Consider the following 21,334-nt stretch of genomic DNA (forward strand, 5'->3'; position numbering starts at 1 on the left):
GGGGATGAGGTGGGATAGGGGTAAGGGGAGATGGGGAGAGAAATGTGAGAAGGGGAGGATGGGGGGAACTTGGGGAATTGGGATGGTTGGGATAAAGGAAGGACGGATATGGGAGCAGGGAAGCATATATCTTAATTAAGGGATCCAGCTTAGGGTGGGCAAGAGACCTGAACCTAGAGCGGCTCCCAGGTGCCCAGGGGGATGTCCCCAGTTAGTGCCATGGGCAGCTGAGGATAAGGAACCTGAAATGGCCCTACCCTATAACCACACTGATGAATATCTTGCATATCACCATAGAACCTTCATCGGGCGATGGATGAAGATAGAGACAGAGACCCATATTGGAGCACCAGAATAAGCTCCCAAGGTCCCAATGACGAGCAGAAGGAGGGAGAACATGGGCAAGGAAGTCAGGACCGTGAGGGGTGCACCCACCCACTGAGACAGTGGGACTGTCTATTGGGAGCTCACCAAGGCCAGCTGGACTGGAACTGAAAAAGCATGGGATAAAACCGGACTCTCTGAACAATGAGGACTGAGGAGAAGCCAAAGACAATGGCACTGGGGTTTGTTTTTGCTTTTTGAGACAGAGTCTCTATTATATAGAACTGGGTGTCCTAGAATATAGTTATTTCATTTGTATTTTAATGAATAAAGCTCGCCTTAAGATCAGAGAGTAAAACAGCCCTTACAGACCAGGCAGTGGTGACTGACACACAACTCTAATCCCAGTAGCCACATTAGTTTGCCATAGAAACCAAATGGTAGCAAAGCACACCTTTAACCCCAGCACTAGAGAGGAATATAAAATGGGAGGAGAGTTCTCAGGTGCAGTCTCATTCTGAAGATTCCTGGAGGCAGGATCACCATTTTGGTCTGAGATAAAGACAAAAGCCAGTGCCTGGCTGTTTTGTTTTTCTGACCTTCAGGTTAAACCCCAATACCTGTCTCTGGGTTTGTTTGTTTGTTTAATTTATTTACTTTATTATGTATACAACATTCTGCCTCCGTGTACGCCTGTAGGCCAGAAGAGACCGCCAGATCTCATTACAGATGGTTGCGAGCCACTATGTGGTTGCTGGGAATTGAACTCAGGTCCTCTAGAAGAGCAGTCAATGTTCTTACCCACTGAGCCATCTCTCCAGCCCCTGTCTCTGGTTTTTATTATTCTTGCTACAACAGAACTTGCTTTGTCGGCCAGGCTGGCCTACACAGAGACCCACCTCCTTCTGCCTCTGCCTCCTGAGTGCTGGTATTAAAGGAAAGCTCCATCATAAATTACTATTCTTAACCTCAAAATCCTGTCAGAGCTCAAGTTCCTAATTGTTTCTCCCTTTCTCAGTACTGAGGGTGATAGCCAGGGCCTCATTCGTGGAAGGCAAGTGTTCTTAAACTAAGCCACAATTCAAGTCCTCCACTTAAAAAAAAAAAAAAAAAAAAAAAAAGAACATATTTTTCATGAAAAAAGTGAGGCCCATGTAACCAACACTTTTCTATATCATCGTCAGTATCCATCAGTTTCCCGATTTGACACTTTGATACCTCTTTCCATCCAGATACGGCCTTGGCTAGCACTTTCCCCAAGAACAACCTTAATGTTGCAAACCAAACACCAACATCCCAGCCTTTCTCTAGCCATTGCTTAAGGTGGAGCACTAGAGTTATGCTGCCCCTCCACACACCTGGTAGGCACACTTTGGTTTGCAAGCACTGTCTTTTCAATGTTTAGAGAGGCCCAGATGGTTTTTTTTTGTTTGTTTTGTTTTTATTGTCTTTACAAAACAAGCTTTTTCTTTTTGGGATATGTTGAGCAATAACAACAACAACAACAAAAAAAAAAAGATTTGAGACCCAAGGAAGACTTTTGGTGTACTAACCACTCATCGTCCAGAACCACAGAGTGGGGGGAACACAGGAACTAAATTCTTCGCATATCTGGGGCACCCCAGTGTTTATAACCATCCCAGCAGTGGGGATACAATGACCACAGCAATGATCAAAGCAAAAACCAGCGGCTTCTTCCAGCCTGGGGAGGGAGGTCAAGCCTCTCTGGCAGAATGGAGAATTGTTAGGGTGCTGACACAGAACCCGAAACTTCCAAGGAGAAAAGGCAGCATTGCCAAGGACCTTCAGAGACCCAGGACTCAACAGTAACGAGTCACATGACTCAATCCTGCTAACTGTGTGACATGAAAGAAATTAAAATATAAGCCATACCCCCATCACTAGAATCCATCTATACGGTTTTCATATATTTTTTTAAAACAGAATTATAAAGGATCCCTTTCATGAACCCTACATTAATATACTTTGGGGACTATTTTTAAATTCTCAACAATGAAATAAAAAGCTGTTTGAAATAATCTTGTAAAGTTATAGAACACAAACTAGACAAGAAACAAAATAGATTCCTTTATACTGACCTTCAAAAATATTGGTCTAAGCTCAGCTGGATCTGCTCTCTTGGTTAAAGCCACCTATAAATAAACAGAAAAATGTTTATGTTATTAGAACAAAGCTGAAAAATCAAGCTAGCAGGAGGGAAAATAAACATTGGGTTAGAAATTAGTAGATTTCATTTTTGTACTGCAAGTACCAAATTGCTCCAGTGTGTAAACTAGTCCCCGGATTTTAATGTGGACTCTCCGTGGCTTCTAAAATGATAACATTCTGTGTGAGAAGCCAGAAAAGCCCTTAATGTCTAATGTTCAATGTATAAAAGGGAAGAAAGTTGAAACAGATTAGTGAACAGCTGGCATTTCTAAGCCATACCCAAGGGTAATGCATGCCTTCTCACGCGGGAATATTTAAATATTAAGTACAACCTGTCTGCCAATCCTGCACAGGAGCCCAGTTCTTAAAAGTCGGTGAACTTGTAAATCATATTAAGGACCCAAAGGGAACTGCTTCCCACAGCTTGTCCGTGAACGGCACGTACACCCACCGGCCTAGACAGGCCAAGGAACTTCTCCACCTCTCCCCAGTCTTAATAAATCATAAGTCTCCAAAGGTGTGACTATTATTCTTCACATTCTAGAAACTCAAGGGACCGTGGTCACCTTCCACCAGTAAAATTTGACAGATTAGCTCAGAATAGGTGTTGTGCTTAATTCTCCAGGCCACAAAGTCCAAAAACATCACTGGGAAAAAAGCAAGACAAACTTGAACATAACTGGTCCAGGCCAACACAAAAGAACCCTTATGCAGAAGCAAACAGTGGGCTTATTCAGTGTCCCATCACCCAGTCCTGTCGGCAAAAGTGGGCCTAAGACGCGGTGCTCGGCAAGCAGAGTGTCACCTCGTGATACAACCAAGGCAGGGCCCCTGGAACCACCAACACTGGAGCCATGTCCCTATCCACAAGATTTATGCAAATTGTTCTAAATCCCTTCTGTGTGCTTGCAAAGGCTCTTCTGAGATCTTTAGACAATGGCTTTTCTGTCTTTCGGAAGTACCAGGGCTCCTTGGCCCGCCAATGTCAGGAATAAATTTATTAACAAGTCACTGGAATGGGAGATGGTCTCCAGGAAAGCAGCTGGATGGTCACCGCACTAACACTGATACTCTTTCCACTTCAGCCGAAAACCTGCCGCTATCAATGTCCTAAACCCCAAATTAGCTGCTGTCCTTTGCTGTTCAGTAACGGAGGGAAAACAAGCCAACCCAGCCATGATTAATGGTGCTGGTGACCACTAACCAACCCAGCCATGATTAATGATGCTGCTCACCTCCAGGTTTTAGAAGAGGAGGCCCTGTTGGTGGGAAGGTGAAACCGGTATGAACACTCTTAGAAAAGGTATCACCAAGCCCCTTCTACCGCCACTTCTAGAGGGGTGTCGTTCCTCCCATCACGGTAAAAACCCTACATCCTTGACAGGCTACTAACTAGGCACGGGGAAGGGGGACTGTGCACATGCTTGCCTAAGTTTCTAGTGGTTTGGTTTTGCTTTCTTATTTGTTATGTTTTTTTTTTTTCCTTTAAAAGGCAATGAAACTTTCTACACAATGAATGCGGCTTGCTGTCTGGATGCATGCTTGCACATCTGCTTAGTTCACTACACTACATACTTTATATGAACGACACCAGGCAGTGCTGTCCAGCACGTACCTCCCTGGCCTGAATCCCCATGGCACCTATAACTTCCTGATCCCCAAAACATAAATCATGCAATGCTCCTAGTCAGAACTGGAAAAAGCAAACTCTTCACTTTGTAACCCATCCAGGGCCCAGTCACTAGAGAACACAAAGGCAAATAACCCCTGTGGAGGCCAATGCTGCAAAGCCACCCCCCCTAGAATGTAAGAATGCACTCCCTAATTTACAAAGTATGGCTGGGTCCTCACAGAAAGTCTGAAAGGACACATTATTTTTCCCATTTTACAAACGGGGAAATCAAGGTTCAGAAAGAGTCATGTACTTTGTTTCCCTAAGTAGGAGGAAAAGCCACTTTCCCCCTTGCGTTTTCTCACTCTCCAGTCTCCTGTCCCCCACATTATAAGCAACTTCATCATGACCCAGCATGGAGGCAACATAGGGCACAAGAGTAAAGAACAACACTCTAAATGCAGTTAGCCTCACAAGGCTGGGTCCGGGCATGGTGGTTCATACCCAAAAACACACAACTTCAGAGACTAAGGCAGAAGGATCTAGAGTTTGAGAAGAGGCCAGATTACACAGAATGACCCTCTATCAGATAAACCAACCCGTCGTTGTGGGGTATTTGTACGACATGCAGGAGGAGAGGCAACAGCCATGGGACATGTGGCAGGATGTATAGTAACAGAAATGGGTTGATTTAACTTACGAGAACTAGCTAGGAACAAGCCTAAGATATAGGTCAAAGTTTTATAATTGAGAAATCTGTGTCAGCAAGGTGGTGGTGGCGCACGCCTTTAATCTCAGCAAGGGGAGGCAGAGGCAGGTGGATCTCAGTGAGTTCAAGGCCAGCCTGGTCTACAAAGCAAGTTCTGGGACAGGCAGGGTGGTTACAGAGAGAAACCCTGTCTTAGGGGAGGGGAGGGGTCTCTGTGTCATTATTTGGGAGCTGGCTGGCAGGGTAGAGAAAGACTTGCTATGACCGGTGAAAACCAAGAGGCCGTTGGTGTCAGACTGGCCTTACACAGGGTACAAGCTTGACCTCTTGACTCACTGGCTGGCCTGGATTCTCTGACTGCCTCTCATTTCCTCGTAGATACAAGAGGTGGAAAAGAGGAAATAGTTAAGTACCAACAAAGCCCGGAATTTAAAGCACTCAATAAACACCATTCATCATCATTTTTTTATTTCTTATCCAAAAGCGTTTGTCTTCTACCATGACCGCACATCTAAACGATGAGTAGCCTACTTCACAATTCAGAAGACAGAACTAGGAGCGAAAAGGGGAAGTCGGGACTCTAGAAGATGCTCACCAAAGCCCCAACCGAACACCAACGCCATAGTAACACATGAATAAATCGCCCCCCCCCCCACACACACACACACAGTTTTCACAGCTTCCCTAAGGCTTCTCTTGAAAACAGACCCAAAGGCACAGGTGTGGTAAGTAGTAAACAATCATGCAGGAATTTGCTGGAGACTGAGACCCATTGACACCCATCATTCTTAAGCACAAAGAACCATGGAACTGGGAGATCATTTCTGAAAACTTAGCACCAGTCTCCTGGATCTCACGTGTAGTCACCCCATCTACTGCCCACTCGGCAAACACTAGCTGGCTATTTGGAATTTCCATTTTGGCTTCTACTCACACCCTTCCCTCCCCCTCCCCCATATCCATCAGCCCCCCCCCCCATCATCCCCTGCAAAGGAGGAGCAATCACACTGATGACCATATAAAGTTGCAGTGAGGGCTGGAGAGAAAATGGCTCAGGGGTTATGAGCACTGACTGCTCTTCCAGAGGACCCAGGTTCAAAGCCCAACCCTCACATGGCAGCTCCTAAGTGTGTGTAAATCCAGTCTCTGGGCGATCTGACACCTTCACATAAACTAGAGTTGCAGTGAGACCCACGATGTGCTGAAGGAGCTCTGAGAAGACACGTGCTGGACAAAGTTATCCAGAGAAACGGCCTTTCCTTCTAAGTCAACCAAGGACACCTGATCAGTGCACGCTTCATGATCCAAGAGCCTGCAGTTCAGACCTAGCGTATTCTTGGGCTTCAGAAGATTTGTCAAACTTGAGACAGTTCCAGATGGCACACCTAAGTACACACACACACACACACGTTTGGGTGTGTGCCTCTTACATAATAATATGTAAATATATACAAGTAAAGCACTATTCACTTAATTACTTGATGTTATCATTACTTATCATTATCTTATTCTTTATCGTCTGCGCTGAAAGACTGAAGTGCAAAGGAGTCTAACGTTACAACAAAAATTGTACTGCTTTACATAAATGAAGTAATCCAAATCTAAGAAGAGAGTTCTTTGCAAGTGACTATGAAATATCATTTGATATTTAAATCAGCACAGTAGAGTACTTTGTATTCAGTCAGATAAGTAGCAACAGTTCCAAACAAGACAAAAAGAAGCAACGGGGGGACGGGGGGGCTGCATGGCTGTTACTCCCATACACCAGGAAAGGTCTAATAGGATTTAACTTAGAATGGAAATTTCAAAAGTCCATGCTATGAGATGGTAACTGATGGAGGAGGGTCATCTTTCTATCTGTTGATTTCATTGGTTAAGCAATAAAGAAACTGCTTGGCCCTCATAGGTTAAAACATAGGTGGGTGGAGTAAACAGAACAGAATGCTGGGAGAAAGAAGCTGAATCAGTGAGTCGCCATGATTCTCCCATTCCAGGCAGACGCAGGTTAAGATCATTCCTGGTAAGCCAGCTCGTGGGCTACAGCAGATTATTAGAAATGGGCTAGTCCAGGTGCGAGAGCTAGCCTAGAAGAGGCTAGCTAGAAATGGGCCAAGCGGTGTTTAAAAGAATACAGTTTCGGTGTAATTATTTTGGGGCATAAGCTAGACCTAGACATGTGGGCGGCCGGGTGCCGGGGACACAGCCCCGCCGCTCCTATTACAACAGGTAACATTTGAGCATCATGAACTACGCAATATGCTTTAATGAGATAAGCATTAGTCACATCTATGTGACTAGCTCACCAATAGCATTTGTAAAAGATACACAAACTAGGTTACATTTTTTTTTTTAAAAAAAGTAACATAATGACACAACTTCTGTAACTAGCTTTATCATAAAGGGAACAAAAATGTAACAGGAAGAACCAGAAAGGTGTCTTTCAGAGCAGATAAACCCTGTCATTCCAACAGGCAGCAGCATTGCCAATAGCAGGGGGAGATTTCTACACATAGGAGTGTTTATTAAATCCGCCTGCTTACCCTGGAGTCAAGCCACAGTGCCAGGCTCATTCCTTTCACAAACTGCAGTGGCACATACTTGTGCTCTCAAAATAGTCGGTAGGTGTGACAGAGTAGGGACAAATCCAGCACAGCTGGGTATGGTGATCCCCGTCCTTGAGAGACAGAGTCAGGAGATGAGGAGTCAAGACCCTTCGCAACACTTGGCAAGTTTGTTTGAGACCACTTGAGATGGAAGAGACCCTGTCTCAAGAGGGAAAGAAAGAAAGAAAGAAAGAAAGAAAGAAAGAAAGAAAGAAAGAAAGAGAGAAAATTGGGTCACTCCTCTCAGGAGGCTCTGAAAATGTGTGGCTTCCTCAGATCATGCCAGCCTCTCTCTGCCAAGGGGCCCTCAACTGATAACTCAGGGTCCCTGTGAGTGAGCCATAGAGAGAGAATCTGGTGAATCCTTCAGAAGTACTGAGACTGGGCACTTGCACCCACATGGCCATACCACATGCAGATGCACGAACATACATGTAATTAAAATAGTTTTGAAAAGATGAAAGGCGCATCCAAAAGCAAAAGGAACTTTTGAGGCCCCTGAATTCAGAATCTCTGGAATGGCCATAAGTATATTATAGTTAAATTACAATATTTCTCCCACAAACTGTGTGTTTGAAGACTTGGTCCCAGTTAGTGGGGATGCTGTCTGGGAGGAAGAGGGTCCTAGTTGGAGGAAGTCCGGTGTGGGGGGCAAGCTCTGAAGTTTATTGTCTGACCCTTCTTTCTGTCAGGTGTCTGTCTGCTTCCTAACAGGAACAAGCTCCCACCTCCAGAGCCAAGAGATCCCCTTGCTGCTATACTCTCCCCACGACAAACTATGTTCCTCTGACCTCCCTTCCTTAGACTGCTTTACCTAGGTATTTCACTACAGTGATGAGAGAAACAGATATAACTGTATCTTTAAAACTGTAAGCTGGGTGGTGGCAGCAGGGCATGCCTTTAACCTAGCACTAAGGAGGCGGAGGAAGAGGCAGGCAGATCCCTATTGTAATGGTCTGTCCTGTCTCTTTAAGAGACAAGCCAAGCCCACTCCCTCCCTGTCCTCTGAGGCAGGCAGATCTTCCTTCCCTGCTTGCAGCCTGAGTTCCTCCCTTTTCTGTCTCCCTCTCAAATAGGCAGCTTCTCCCTTCTCTCTCTTTCCCTCCCTCTCTCCCTCCCTCTCTCCTCTTTTCTCCTTCTACCTCTTCCCTTCCATAATCCACTAAATAAATATACAACCTCACTCTGCATGGCCTACTTATCCGCCTGTCTCTCGTTCGCCGCATGTTTCCCTGCCTGGGACCAGCCACCTTTGGAGACCTGCAGTGTGGTCTCATAGCATGCCCATCTGTCTGTCTATCCTCGTGACCTGCTGCAGCCACTAGGGGAACTGCACTGTCCTTGCCTGGGACTGGCTGCTCTTGGGACCTGCAGCATTTCTACCACTGCAGCCGCCAGGGATCCTGAAGCATTTTTAACTAATCCATTAAACCTATGAGTGTGGGGCCAGCCTGGTCTATAGAGCAAGTTCCAGGACAGTCAAGACTACACAGAGAAACCCTGTCTCAAAAAAAAAAAAAAGAAAGAAAGAAAGAAAGAAAGAAAAGAAAAGAAAGAAAGAAGGAAGGAAAACTATAAAAATAACAAGAATAGCATATTTTTAAAACTATCCAGAAGATTACATTGGGTGGGGGTGCAGAGCGACCAGCTTGACAGCAGCTGCCACAAACAAGACCCAGTCCAGCTGTCCTTCAAGGGTGTCTCCCAACTCACTTCCCCAACTCAAGACATCTGAGAAGTCAAAACAACTTCAGGATTGCTTACCCAAAAGATTACCTGAAATGATTATTTATCTTTGATATGTAAAAACCAGAAAAGGAGCCAGGCAGTAGTGGCGCACACCTTTAATCCCAGCACTGAAGAGGAAGAGGCAGGTGGATCTCTGTGAGTTTGAGGCCAGCCTGGTCTACAGAGCGAGTTCCAGGATAGGCTCCATAGCTACTAAGAAAGCCTGTCTCAAAAAAAAAAAAAAAGTGACTCATCAAAAGCAGGCCATTGTGTGTACTGTGAAAGCCAGCATGGGGTAACGAGAATAAAGGAGCCAGGAGAACCTGTGTCTGCCTGAGGAACCAATGTAAGAGGACCTAAACCTCGAGGAAAAGTGCTCCTGGGGTTGCAGCCCACATTCTTTCTCCGTCCTCCTGCACTGTAGGCTACATGGCTAACATTACAGTTCTCAGACTCCTTTGCAGCTATATGGCCCAGGGCCTGTCAATCCCAAGAACTGTGGAGGCACCGGCAAGGGAAAGACTCCGAGCTCAGGTCACTAGCAGACACCGTTGTTGGTCGTGACTGGTTTTCCTGTGACACTGTCCTGCCCTCCCACGTCGTTCATAGCATGTCCTCCAAAACATCCCTCCACTTGGGCAGGAGACATCCTGACGGTGTAGGAGGCCACAGCTCCCTTGGTGGCCTGCTCTGCTCTGAGGCTCTGGAAGTAATTCCTAAGAGTTCAACCTCAAGTCTGTTTCTTCACCCACCCAACAAATTCTATAAGCCATTTAATAGTCTGTAATAAATCTCCCTCTGCTGAAACCAGCCAGGGAGGATTCTGTTCCCCGCAAGTCAACCTTAACTGATACAATCACTTATTGCAAAAGAAAGTTTGGAATTCCTTAAAACCACAGTTACCATTGCCTTGAGGGAAGAAAGAGGTATCTCATCAAATTTACAAAAATCATTTTTTACTGAAGTCACCGAATCACTCAGTCGCGCCTTCTGTTAAGTTTAGGTTCTCGTAAGTGAAGAGCTGTAATTACACAAGAAGTGACTGAGGTATAAATCGGCATATAGACAAAATGCCGAGTTAAGCGTTCCTCAACCACAACATTTCTGGGCAATCAACCCTCAAAGGTTCCTGTCACTCAACAATTCACTTCCCAGGCACCCGAGGGCCCACGGGGTAATTAACAGGTCACTTCAGAGTGCTGCCGATGCTCATCAGAACAACTCTAACTTGTGACTCTCTGCTGCTGCAGACAACTCTAAACCACTCCAAACCATCGCGATGAAAACGCTGGTATTAAGAAGCAAAGTGTAATAGTTAAGCAATCGATGGTGGTGTTTCAGCTGTGGCTTATGTTACGCCAAAAAGGCTTTAAACACACTTTCAACTCTCCCAATGTCATTAAGCTAAACGTTCCGTGGAGGAAGGACTGCGAAGATTTTCTAAGAGACACACTTTGCTATCTACATGCCTATGCCTTATAAAGATGCCAGGAGCTGCTGGCATTGCCAGGAGCCCACAGCATAAGTTTGGAAGATCTTGGGACCCAGCCAGGCCTAACGACCTCAGGCCAGTTAGTTAACATCTCTGAGTTTTTAAATCTGTGCTTACAAAATAGGCAAAATGATAAGAAACCCTAGCTTCTCCCTTTCAAATGGATACCTAACAGCCAATTAGAATGAAGAAAAAGTATCCTCATAATCTCAGCTGTTAAGGGTGACAAGGATTAGTATCAGCTACTGCCAAATAAAGCAAGCTGATAACAAGACCGCAGGACACTTCTGCTCTCAAAGACAAAAGGAAGGTAACGGGCCCAGACTATAGATAACTAGGTAACTGAACTCAGACCTAGATAACAAAAGATGACAAATTAAAGAGAAAAATAGTTCCATAAGAATTGGAGGGTTAGGAGCATATTTTCGTCAGTGGACTGTGTGATTAGCATATAAAAAGCCTGGTTTCTATTCCCAGCGCTGCACAAACCGGGCATTGGGGCTCACACCTACAAAATGCTATGGACTGTCTGCTGTCTCATGAGGAAAGCTGGAGAACCAGCCAAGACCAAGGAGCTGCCAACAGTATCCTCACATATGCCTAGCATGGCTTGGGAAGAATCCCGTCACATTCAAAGCAGGTCACGCTGACTGCCCATTATGTAAACTGAAGTGAACATGGCCCCTCATCCTATCCCCTCATCACTGCCTTCTTCCGAATCACGTCACACTCGAGTGTCTGCTTGGCAGAGTCTAGTCACTGCTACAGGCCTTGTCTGCAAGGGAAGATGGAAACCGAGTTGACCCTATGCAGAGAGAGGCGGGACTGCTTTTATGAGGATTTGCTCCAACACAGAAAGCTGACCAAAGGATGATGGGTAACTGGAAACGTCAGAATGAACTTGATTGGGTAAAGTCACCAGACATACCCCTTGCTTTCCAGCCAGCCTTATTGTCAGGTCCCAAAGAAACCTGGGACAAGCAGTCATCTGGGGCTCCCCTTAGCACTTCTCTCTCTTGCTCCCCACCCTAAAATCCAGGAACTGGGCTTCCCGTTCCTTCACCCAGATCCTGTCCGTCATGGAATCGCTTTGCTTCACCCTTGGTCCTCAGCTCCTCTCTTCATCCAACACTGTCCCTCTCCTTTCTTCCTCTTCTGCTCTCTCCAATCCCTCTTCTCACGGCCAGGTCTACTCTACTGGCCTGGTCTACTCTACTGGCCTGGTCTACTCTACTGGCCTGGTCTACTCTACTGGCCTGGTCTACTCTACTGGCCTGGTCTGCTCTACTGGCCTGGTCTGCTCTACTGGCCTGGTCTACTCTACTGGCCTGGTCTACTCTACTGGCCTGGTCTACTCTACTGGCCTGGTCTGCTCTACTGGCCTGGTCTGCTCTACTGGCCTGGTCTACTCTACTGGCCTGGTCTACTCTACTGGCCTGGTCTACTCTACTGGCCTGGTCTACTCTACTGGCCTGGTCTACTCTACTGGCCTGGTCTACTCTACTGGCCTGGTCTACTCTACTGGCCTGGTCTACTCTACTGGCCTGGTCTACTCTACTGGCCTGGTCTACTCTACTGGCCTGGTCTACTCTACTGGCCTGGTCTACTCTACTGGCCTGGTCTACTCTACTGGCTAGGTCTACTCTACTGGCCTGGTCTACTCTACTGGCCTGGTCTACTCTATTGGCCTGGTCTACTCTACTGGCCTTGTTCAGTCTGGACTCAGCCGGATGCCTCTAGCTGCACTCCCCCTCAATCTACAGGCAACCCTACCTAGGAGCGGCCCTGCCCTATTTCCATGCCCTGTTGAGAACACTGGAGATCAAGCGCAGGCTGATCTGTCCCAAGTCCATGCCTTCTCCTCGGGGTCAGAGTCCAGGTGGTCAGGTTGCCTCGGAGCAGGTTTCTCAACCTTTGCTGTAGGACCCACGATCATTCTTTGGTGCTAGGTAGGATTTTTTTAATTATTATTATTTTGGTTTTTTGAGACAGGGTTTCTCTGTAGCTTTGGAGCCTGTCCTGGAACTAGCTCTTGTAGACCAGGGCTGGCCTTGAACTCACAGAGATCCGCCAGCCTTTGTCAGGATTGAAGACATGCTGCTAGGTAGGATTTTACTGACATTCTTAACCTCCTCCCACTAGGTGCCAATAGCATCAGGATGGGACAACCAAACAACTTCTCCAGACATTTCAAATTACCTCGGGTGGGAGCGGAAGGAAAGGGCTTCACGCAACCCCCAGCTGTCAAGAACACGGGAACTAGTGATTGCTTCACGTGCGTACTTCCCATCACCTATGAAGGCTGGAGCTGACAGACGGACACTGACAAGATCCTCTCCCAGGGGAAAGGACCGATTAACAGTGAGTGGCCAGTACGCGTTGTATCATGAGGACACACACTTCCACACAGTATATACTGGAGGTAACGTCTACGGACTGGATCATTTTAGTTTAGGCCACTGCAGCATCCTGGCTGCTTTTACTGAACCCTTAATTCCCCACAAGGCCTAGTGCTCAGATTCTCAAAGCCGATCTCATGAAAACACCACTAAAGTTCTTTAAGGTGAAAAGCCATTAATTCCTCTAATTTTCGGAGGAAGAAACAGAGGTATTTCAGGTTCTTCAATATGTAGCTATACGTTATAAAGTCAGAAAGGACACCAAAATCCAGGCATTTGAATACTCTTTTCAACACTTATGAGGAGGTCTGAAGCCCTTTGATGAATCAGCCTGCCACTGGACCACACTAGACATGAAATTCAAGTCTTTGTCACTTAGAATCATCACCTGCCTGGTGAAGAATATTACTCTCCAGTATTATATGCTGAACTTAGTCTCAATTTTTATAGCACAGAAATTACAGTATAATTAGGAGCCAGCTGCAATTGTAATTATCCCTCCCAATATAATTTGTTACATATTAGCAAGCGTCAAATTTCTACTGCTCCTTACATGAATAACACCTGACTGCACTGTCCTGAAGACAGGAGAGCACATTCCTGTTGGAGAACAAAGAAATATAAAGCATATGACATATTTATAAAGTACTGAAAGGCCCTACTTAAGCTATCACAACTTACTAGAGGCCAGACAACATCACAAAAACTTAGAATGGTTTTCTGAGAGGGAATATCTGAGTGCGTGCAGAGGGAGAGAAAGCAAAGGAACAATACAGAAACTACTTCCACTAAGTGACACATCTGTTCAAAACAGGGCTGGGCACCCACCTCCTCTAAATAAAGCAGAGTTGAAATTCAGATGAAAGCAAAAGAAAAGCAGCCTTCTGAGCAGCCAAGAGCCCTATCCGGGGGCTGCACCTTTCTACTCCACTGGGCACTCCGCTACACTCTTGCACACCCCAGGGACTTTTTTTTTTAATTTATTTATTTATTAAAGATTTCTGTCTCTTCCCCGCCACCGCCTCCCCTTTCCCCCCCTCCCCCAATAAAGTCCCCCTCCCTCGTCAGCCCGAAGAGCAATGAGGGTTCCCTGACTTGTGGGAAGTCCAAGGACCACCCACCTCCATCCAGGTCTAGTAAGATGAGCATCCAAACTGCCTAGGCTCCCACAAAGCCAGTAGGTGCTGTAGGATCAAAAACTCATTGCCATTGTTCTTGAGTTCTCAGTAGTCCTCATTGTCCACTATGTTCAGAGAGTCTGGTTTTATCCCAGGCTTTTTCAGACCCAGGCCAGCTGGCCTTGGTGAGTTCCCGATAGAACATCCCCATTGTCTCAGTGTGTGGGTGCACCCCTTGTGGTCCTGAGTTCCTTGCTCGTGCTCTCTCTCCTACTCCTGATTTGGACCTTGAGATTTCTGTCCGGTGATCCAATGTGGGTCTCTATCTCTGTCTCCTTTCATCGCCTGATGAAGGTTAATATTCAGGAGGCCCCAGGGACTTTTGATGGGACTTCAAAGTCATGGCTGATACTCCCACAAAGCTTACCATACCCCTGGCTCTATTCTAAGGTTTGCAAACATAAACACATTGGACCTTCCCAACTGTCTCCCCCAGCAGCTGAAACGATGCCACTTGGTAGATGAGGCAATTGAAGCATAGACAATGTGCTGGAAAGTTTTTACCTCAACTTGACACAAGCTAGAGTAATCTGAGAGGAGGGAGCCACAACTGAGAGATGTCTCCATAAGATCAGGCCGTAGGGTGTTTTCTTAATTAGTGATCGTTGTGCAACGATGTAACCCGTGTGTGGGGGCCATTCCTGGACTGGTGGCCCCGTGTTCTATAAGAAAGCAGGCTGAGCAAGCCACAGGGAACAAGCCAATAAGCAGCACCCCTTCCATGGCCTCTGCATCAGTTCCTGCCTCCAGGTTCCTGCTGTGTTTGAGTTCCTGTCCTGACTTCCCCCCCATGATGAAGTGGTTCCTGCCTCCAGGTTCCTGCTGTGTTTGAGTTCCTGTACTGACTTCCCCCCATGATGAAGTGGTATGTATAAGACAAAGAAACCCTTTCTTCCCCAACTTGTCTCTAGGTATTTGTGTTTCATCATAGCAACAGAAACCCTAGCTAAGACAGACAGGTCGAGCAACTTGATGGGATGGCACACAGCACATGGCAGAGTATTTTTGGTTTGTTTTGGCTTATTTTTGCTGCTGGGTTTTGGAGACAAGGTTTCTCTGTATAACAGTCCTGGCTGTCCTGGAGCTTGCTCTGTAGACCAAGCTGGTCTCACCCGCCTGGCTGGCAGAGTCTTAATGGGAACACAGATCCATGGTTTGAAGCAAAGCATTATCCTACTTCTCAGATGCATAGAACCAGCCTAAGATGAAGAGAGCAAAAGTGCTCAGGTCAAAAGAAAGCCTTATTTATATAGCGATTCCATAGCTGCTGAACACAAAAGGGGAATGGAAAGACACACAAGAATGGTTGCTAATAAATATTGAATTATTGAGCCGGGTGTTGGTGGCACACGCCTTTAATCCTAGCACTTGGGAGGCAGAGGCAGGTGGATTTCTGTGAGTTTGAGGCCAGCCTGGTCTACAGAGTGAGTGCTAGGACGGACTCCAAAGCTACAGAAAAACCCTGCCTCAAAAAAACAAACAGATAGATAGATAGATGTTGGATTGCTGTAAAATTTCAGGTGAGAACAATGCTGTTAGTAAATCTTATGTGAGGCTTGGAGGCATGACTTTATCCCAGCACTTGGGAGGAAGAGACAGGTGCGTCTCTGTGCATTCAAAGTCTGCCTAGACAGTGTGTTCCAGGCCAGCCAGGACTACATAGTGAGAATCTGTCTCAAAAAGAGAAGAGATGGAAAAGAAAACAAAAGAAGGAGGTGAAGGGGGTAGGAAAGAGGAGGAAGGAAAAGAAAGGGGAGAAAAGGGAAGGGGATGGGATGGGAGGGCTGTTTAGGGGCTAGAGAGATGGCTCAGTAGTTAAGGGCAATGACATCTGACGTCCAGCATCCATACAGAAGTTCACAACCTGTAACTCCAGCCAAGGGCAGTCTGATCCATAGTGAGTTCCAGGCTCAAGGCTGTAGAGTGAGACCCTGCCTTTAAAAAAAAAGCAAATAATAAACAGAAATCTTATTTAGATGTAGTTCAACAATGGAGGTGTGCCTGCCTTGTCCTGGGTTTAAAGGGATGAAAGAAAAGATAGATGAAAAGGGAGGAGAAATTCCCTTTGTAAATGCTACTAAAATGAAGTACTTCGAGAGGACACAATGAGTGAGGGGTGGGAGGAGTAAACTGTTTACTATAAACTGCTACATAGGGAAATAAGGGTTCTTGATACTATTTCTCCTTTGCATATTACGGGAAATAGCCACAAGGAAAATTCCAAACAATGCTGTTTTCTGTCAAAAATGGAGGCTAATCTCTCTTCCTCCAGGGGAGACTTTCCGACCAGATTCTCCTCAGTTGGTATTATCTGGACCTTTCTTATGGGATGCAATGGGATGTTTAAATTCTGACTCTTTCACTAACAAGCAACATGAACTCAGGGATTTTTTTCCTCATCTGTTAAAGGGGAGAAAGGGATAAAGAGTGCATGAAAAGTGTAGCAACCAGGCAGTGGTGGCGCCGCCTTCAATCCCAGCACTCAAGGCAGTGTAGATCTCTGGGAGTTCAAAGTCAGCTTGGTCTACAGAGTGAGTTCCAGAAGTCACTCCATAGTTACTGAGAAATCCTGTCTAGAAAAACCACAAAAAGAGGGGGGAGAAAGGAGGGAAGGAGGAAGGAAGGAAGGAAGGGAAGGAAGGAAAGGAAGGAAGGAAGGAAGGAAGGAAGGAAGGAAGGAAGGAGAAAAATGCAGCAGCCTCACACTTTCAAGGACAGGACAGTCCAGCTGAATGAAGCGGCATAAGAGACCAGAGAAGGGGGAGACTGCATAGCGATCTCTGAAGCAGAAGACTTGATCCAAACGGCAGCAGGTCACACAGTTGATCCAATGGCACCTGTGAACTCACAATTAAACAACTACAGCTGAAGGAGAGGTCGAAAAAGGCGCTAGAAAAAATACACAGGTGATCATCTGTAATATGAAGCGAGAAAGCTGGTTTTAAATACGGCACAGATGAGAAACCACACAGGAAGAAGCGGATCAACATAAAATATGAGTCAGTTAAATATCAAGCAGCTGAGAGGGCAAAAACAAGATGCAAACAGGGGAAGGGGGCAAGGTTCCTGATTTAACTGTCCTCTCAGAACAAATCAATATGAAAAGGCTAATGACCCAGGAGAGAACCAGGCTAAAGGCCACCACCGGACTCGATTCAAGCTATTGAGACTGAAGATCTCCATGAGCCATGCTGCACAGAGGGCCGAGGGCTGAGCGTGGAAGGAGGGGAGACAAGCAGAAGCTAGACTCATCCAACCCAAAGCCCACATCAGTGGGACGGAAACAGGGTATGAATGTGAAGAAGGACATGCATCTCTTAGAGATGAGCGCAACAGTCAGATAAGAGAGCTGAGGGGCCGGGGGATAGTTCAGGCTGTAACGTGTTTGCCATGCAAACTGAGTTCTCATTCCCAGCCCTCAGAAAAGAGGCCAAGTGTGGCCACGCACGTTGCAATTCCAGCGCCCCTGGGTGGGGAGGGGCAGACATAGTGGATCCTGCAGTTTGCTGACCCACCAGTCTGACTGAATAGGTGAGCTCAGGTTCATTGGAGACCAGACCTCTTTGTTTTTTAGAGCAACTGAGGAAGCATTAATACCCTGCATTAACTTCTGGCCTCTACAAGCATATACACAAATTAATTCATTAACTTAGTTAACATTTAAAAAACTGAATATGAGAACAAGGGAAGGAAGGAAGGGGAGAGAGAGAGAGAGAGAATGATTGAACAAACAAACACACGTGTGGTGGCTTATACCTTTAATACTAACACACTTGAGTGGGAGAGGCAGGCGAGTCCCTGGGAGTTCAAGGTCAGTCTGGTCCACAGATTGAGTTCTAGGCCAGGCAGAGGTACACAGAGAAACCACATCTCAATACCCACCTCCCCCGCAAAAAAAAAAAAAAAAAAAAAAAAAAAAAGAGAGAGGAAAAAAAAACTGTACAAATGGCTTAGGAAATGGTCCCCAAGAGCAGCAGTTCCAAGACGATCTGATTCTTACGCTGAATGCTGGGGCTGAGCTCTGGTCTCTCATCTCTCTAAACGGCCAACCTTGCCTGAAAGATAGGGGATGGAACAGAAAAACAACAGAACTAGACCACAGGAGGCAGAAAGAAATAGTTATTGGGGATCAAACTGCCAAGATCATCACTTGGGGGGGGGGCAGGTCACAGAGAGGAGCCGAGCAGGTTTTTCAGGACCATCAGCATAGGGGAGAACTTATAGAGGCTGGCAGAACTGAGCTGGAACTAGGTGCCCCGCCAGAGTCAACTGGCCTTTGGGGAAAAGCTAAAGGCAGTTCCGGAAGTTCCTGGTGAACAGCCACTTTCTCAAGATCTGATTTTCTCGCCAACAGAAACCTTTAGGCTTGTTAACCCAGCCAAAGTCCTTCAGTTGAGGACAATGTCACGAGCTCTGCCATTTGAGGGATGACAGCTGTATGTGAGGGTGTGACTGGAACACAAATCTAGACACTAAATGTTCTGACAGACAACTTTAGAACCAGATGTCTGTGTTTTCATGATGGAAATGGCTTCCATCTATTCCTGATTTCAGCCTATCTCTTAGTTCTGTTTGTTATCACTTCCAAGGAGGGAATGTTACAGGGTCCTTGATGGGATGCTGCAAAGGACACTAGGGGAAGGTGTTTTTTCCTGCTCAAAAGAACGCAATCTGTCTCTGGCACTGGGTGGACACTAACATTCTAAACTCGCCAAAACCAAAGAGTTAGTCCAACGAGGCCTAATCACCAGGCCAAAAAAACCACCCTTAGGAAGGCCATGCTAAAGCTATGGGAGGAAAAATTATCCCTTTGATGGGATCACACACCCCCCCTTACAAAAAACCCTACCCTCAAAGCAGCCACTTACTGAACCATTCAGCTCAATTCTCTGTCGGTTTTTCGGAAGTATTCACACCTGTAGAACTTTCCCTTCTCCTTTTCTCTCTTTTCCTTCCAGATACTAGCCATGGCGTGGACATGCTTTCGAGCATTATGGGCTTTCTCTCCCTTCCTCTGAAGCTCCTTCCCTACTACGCCTACTTCTGTCCCATGGATGTTTGTTTTGCCTCTCTATAGTTCAGCCCCATGCCCAACTAACTCAAAAGGTCCCATCTTTCTCGGCAGGAAGCTGAGATTTACCACTTGTCTGCTCTGGGATCTTTCTTTTAAACTCTAAAAATAGTTGTCCTAAAGTCCATTCTTAAATTACTAACAAGACTAAAAAGCCCCAAAAGGGAACCCCAGCTTTCTTAGTAACAAATTAACCCCCTAAGTGGCGCTCCCAAAACTTTAAGTAACAATAGCACTCACTAGTCCTCACGTCACCTAACGGCCCAGGATACTTGGAGCTGGCTGCAATGTTGTTTGGACTTGCTAGCAATTGTTCCTAAGTGCAACTGAACTTTCATAATCAAAAGGGACTGTTTGTCCAGGCTTCACCTTTGGAGGAAGCCTCTGTTTCACAAGAGACCAATCTACTTCAGATAGTCGGGCACCACGTGTCATTAGCTGCTTACTTGTTAATTCCACTGGGTAAGAATAGGACCACTACCACACTCTGATACCAAATATGAAGAAAGCTTTAATTAAATACTGGCCAGGTGGATGGGCTCTGGCCAGGTCCAAACCAAATACCTGGGAAATGGCCCAGAATCAAGGTTTACAAAGGCTTAAGAAGGAAAACCCATAATTCTTTGCATTTTCAATCAGGTCCAATCAGGGGCAAGCGCCAGGCAGTGGTGGTGCATGCCTTTAATCCCAGCACTCTGGAGGCAGAGGCAGGCAGGTCTCTATGAGTTTGAGGCCAGCCTGGTATACAAGAGCTAGTTCCAGAACAGACTCCAAAGCTACAAAGAAATCCAGTCATCCAGTCTTGAAAAACCAAAAAAAAAAAAAAAAAAAGAAGAAGAAGGAGAAGAAGCCTCAGCAAATGAATGAACTCCAATAAATACAGTTGTTCCAAGTGAGTCAACTGTTTCATTCATATATTTTGTAACCCAGATCAAACACTGCATGTGGTCATGTCTCTTTGGGAATCTCTTTTCTTCATCCCTTTCCACACATAATACATTTGTAAAGTCAGGTCCACTTTCTATTAGATTCAGATTAAGGAGTTTTGGCAAGAACTTCACAAAGATCTTCATTGGTACTTCCCATTGAACCATTTCAGTATGTACAAATGCAAGTTTCTGCACGTATTTTCCGCACCACTTAATTGAAATATAATTCCATTGTAAAGGTCCTTTGCTCCTCTTGAAAGGAGTAAGTCATTTTACCAGGTAACATTGAGAAGATGGGAACTCTAACATTCACCAAAGGGTTAATATCTGCAGATAAATCTTATCTGAATCAATTATTATTTGCAAATTACAGAATGATTCTCATCTTGTTTTCTAGTTCTGATATCTTCTTGTTTTACGTTTTCCTAGGTCAACAAAACTAAAATAAATAAAACTAAAAATAATACAATAAAAATAAAATCACTTTGACTCCTCTGAGAAGTAATAATCCATTACGGACTACTAGAACTTTTTAATCCAATGTTACAATCTATTTCTAATTAGTCTTTGTTTAGTAATCTAACACATTATAATAAATTTACCTTTTAATTTTTTTTCTAATTTTCTTTTCTGTGCATTGATGTTTTATCTGCATTCATATCTGTGTAAGGGTGTTGGATCCCCTGGAACCATAGTTACAGACAGTTGTGAGCTGCCATGGGGGTGCTGAAAATTGAACCTGGGCCCTTTGGAAGAGCAGCCAGTGCTCTTAAACAATGAGCCTCTTCAGCTCCCTAAATTTACCATTTTTAAGTGTACAATTCAGTGGCATTAGTATATTCAAATGTTAGAATCTGTCATCATGATTGTCTTCTCAAACAAACTGTATACCCGGTAATGAATATCTATCTTGTTCGTAATAGCCACTATTTTTCTAAGAATTATGATTCATACTCATGTGTGTATATACATATATACACATAAGTGCATAAAATACAAGCATACACGTAAATTTGCATATTTAAAGGATGAAAACTACTTTTGATGCTCCATTAAGAGCAACTGTCAATGTTCAAACTTAGTAACAAATGTCAGCAAATAAGCTGGCGAATCTGAATGA

At 45.3% G+C, this 21,334-nt stretch overlaps 1 protein-coding gene across 1 annotated transcript in view; it reads right to left on the bottom strand.

Annotated features, from left to right (window-relative positions):
- Positions 1–21,334, bottom strand: part of Slc25a13 (solute carrier family 25 member 13) — a 181,139-nt gene that overhangs the window by 149,549 nt on the left and 10,256 nt on the right. The window contains exon 2 of the mRNA XM_041675748.1: positions 2,424–2,477. Within this exon, the coding sequence (XP_041531682.1) occupies positions 2,424–2,477 (54 nt within the window). The remainder of the gene's footprint in view (positions 1–2,423; positions 2,478–21,334) is intronic.

The sequence above is a fragment of the Microtus oregoni genome, unplaced genomic scaffold (genome assembly GCF_018167655.1).
Source record: "Microtus oregoni isolate MIOR12 unplaced genomic scaffold, Mior012 000026F_ref0000081, whole genome shotgun sequence".
NCBI classification, from domain to species: domain Eukaryota; kingdom Metazoa; phylum Chordata; class Mammalia; order Rodentia; family Cricetidae; genus Microtus; species Microtus oregoni.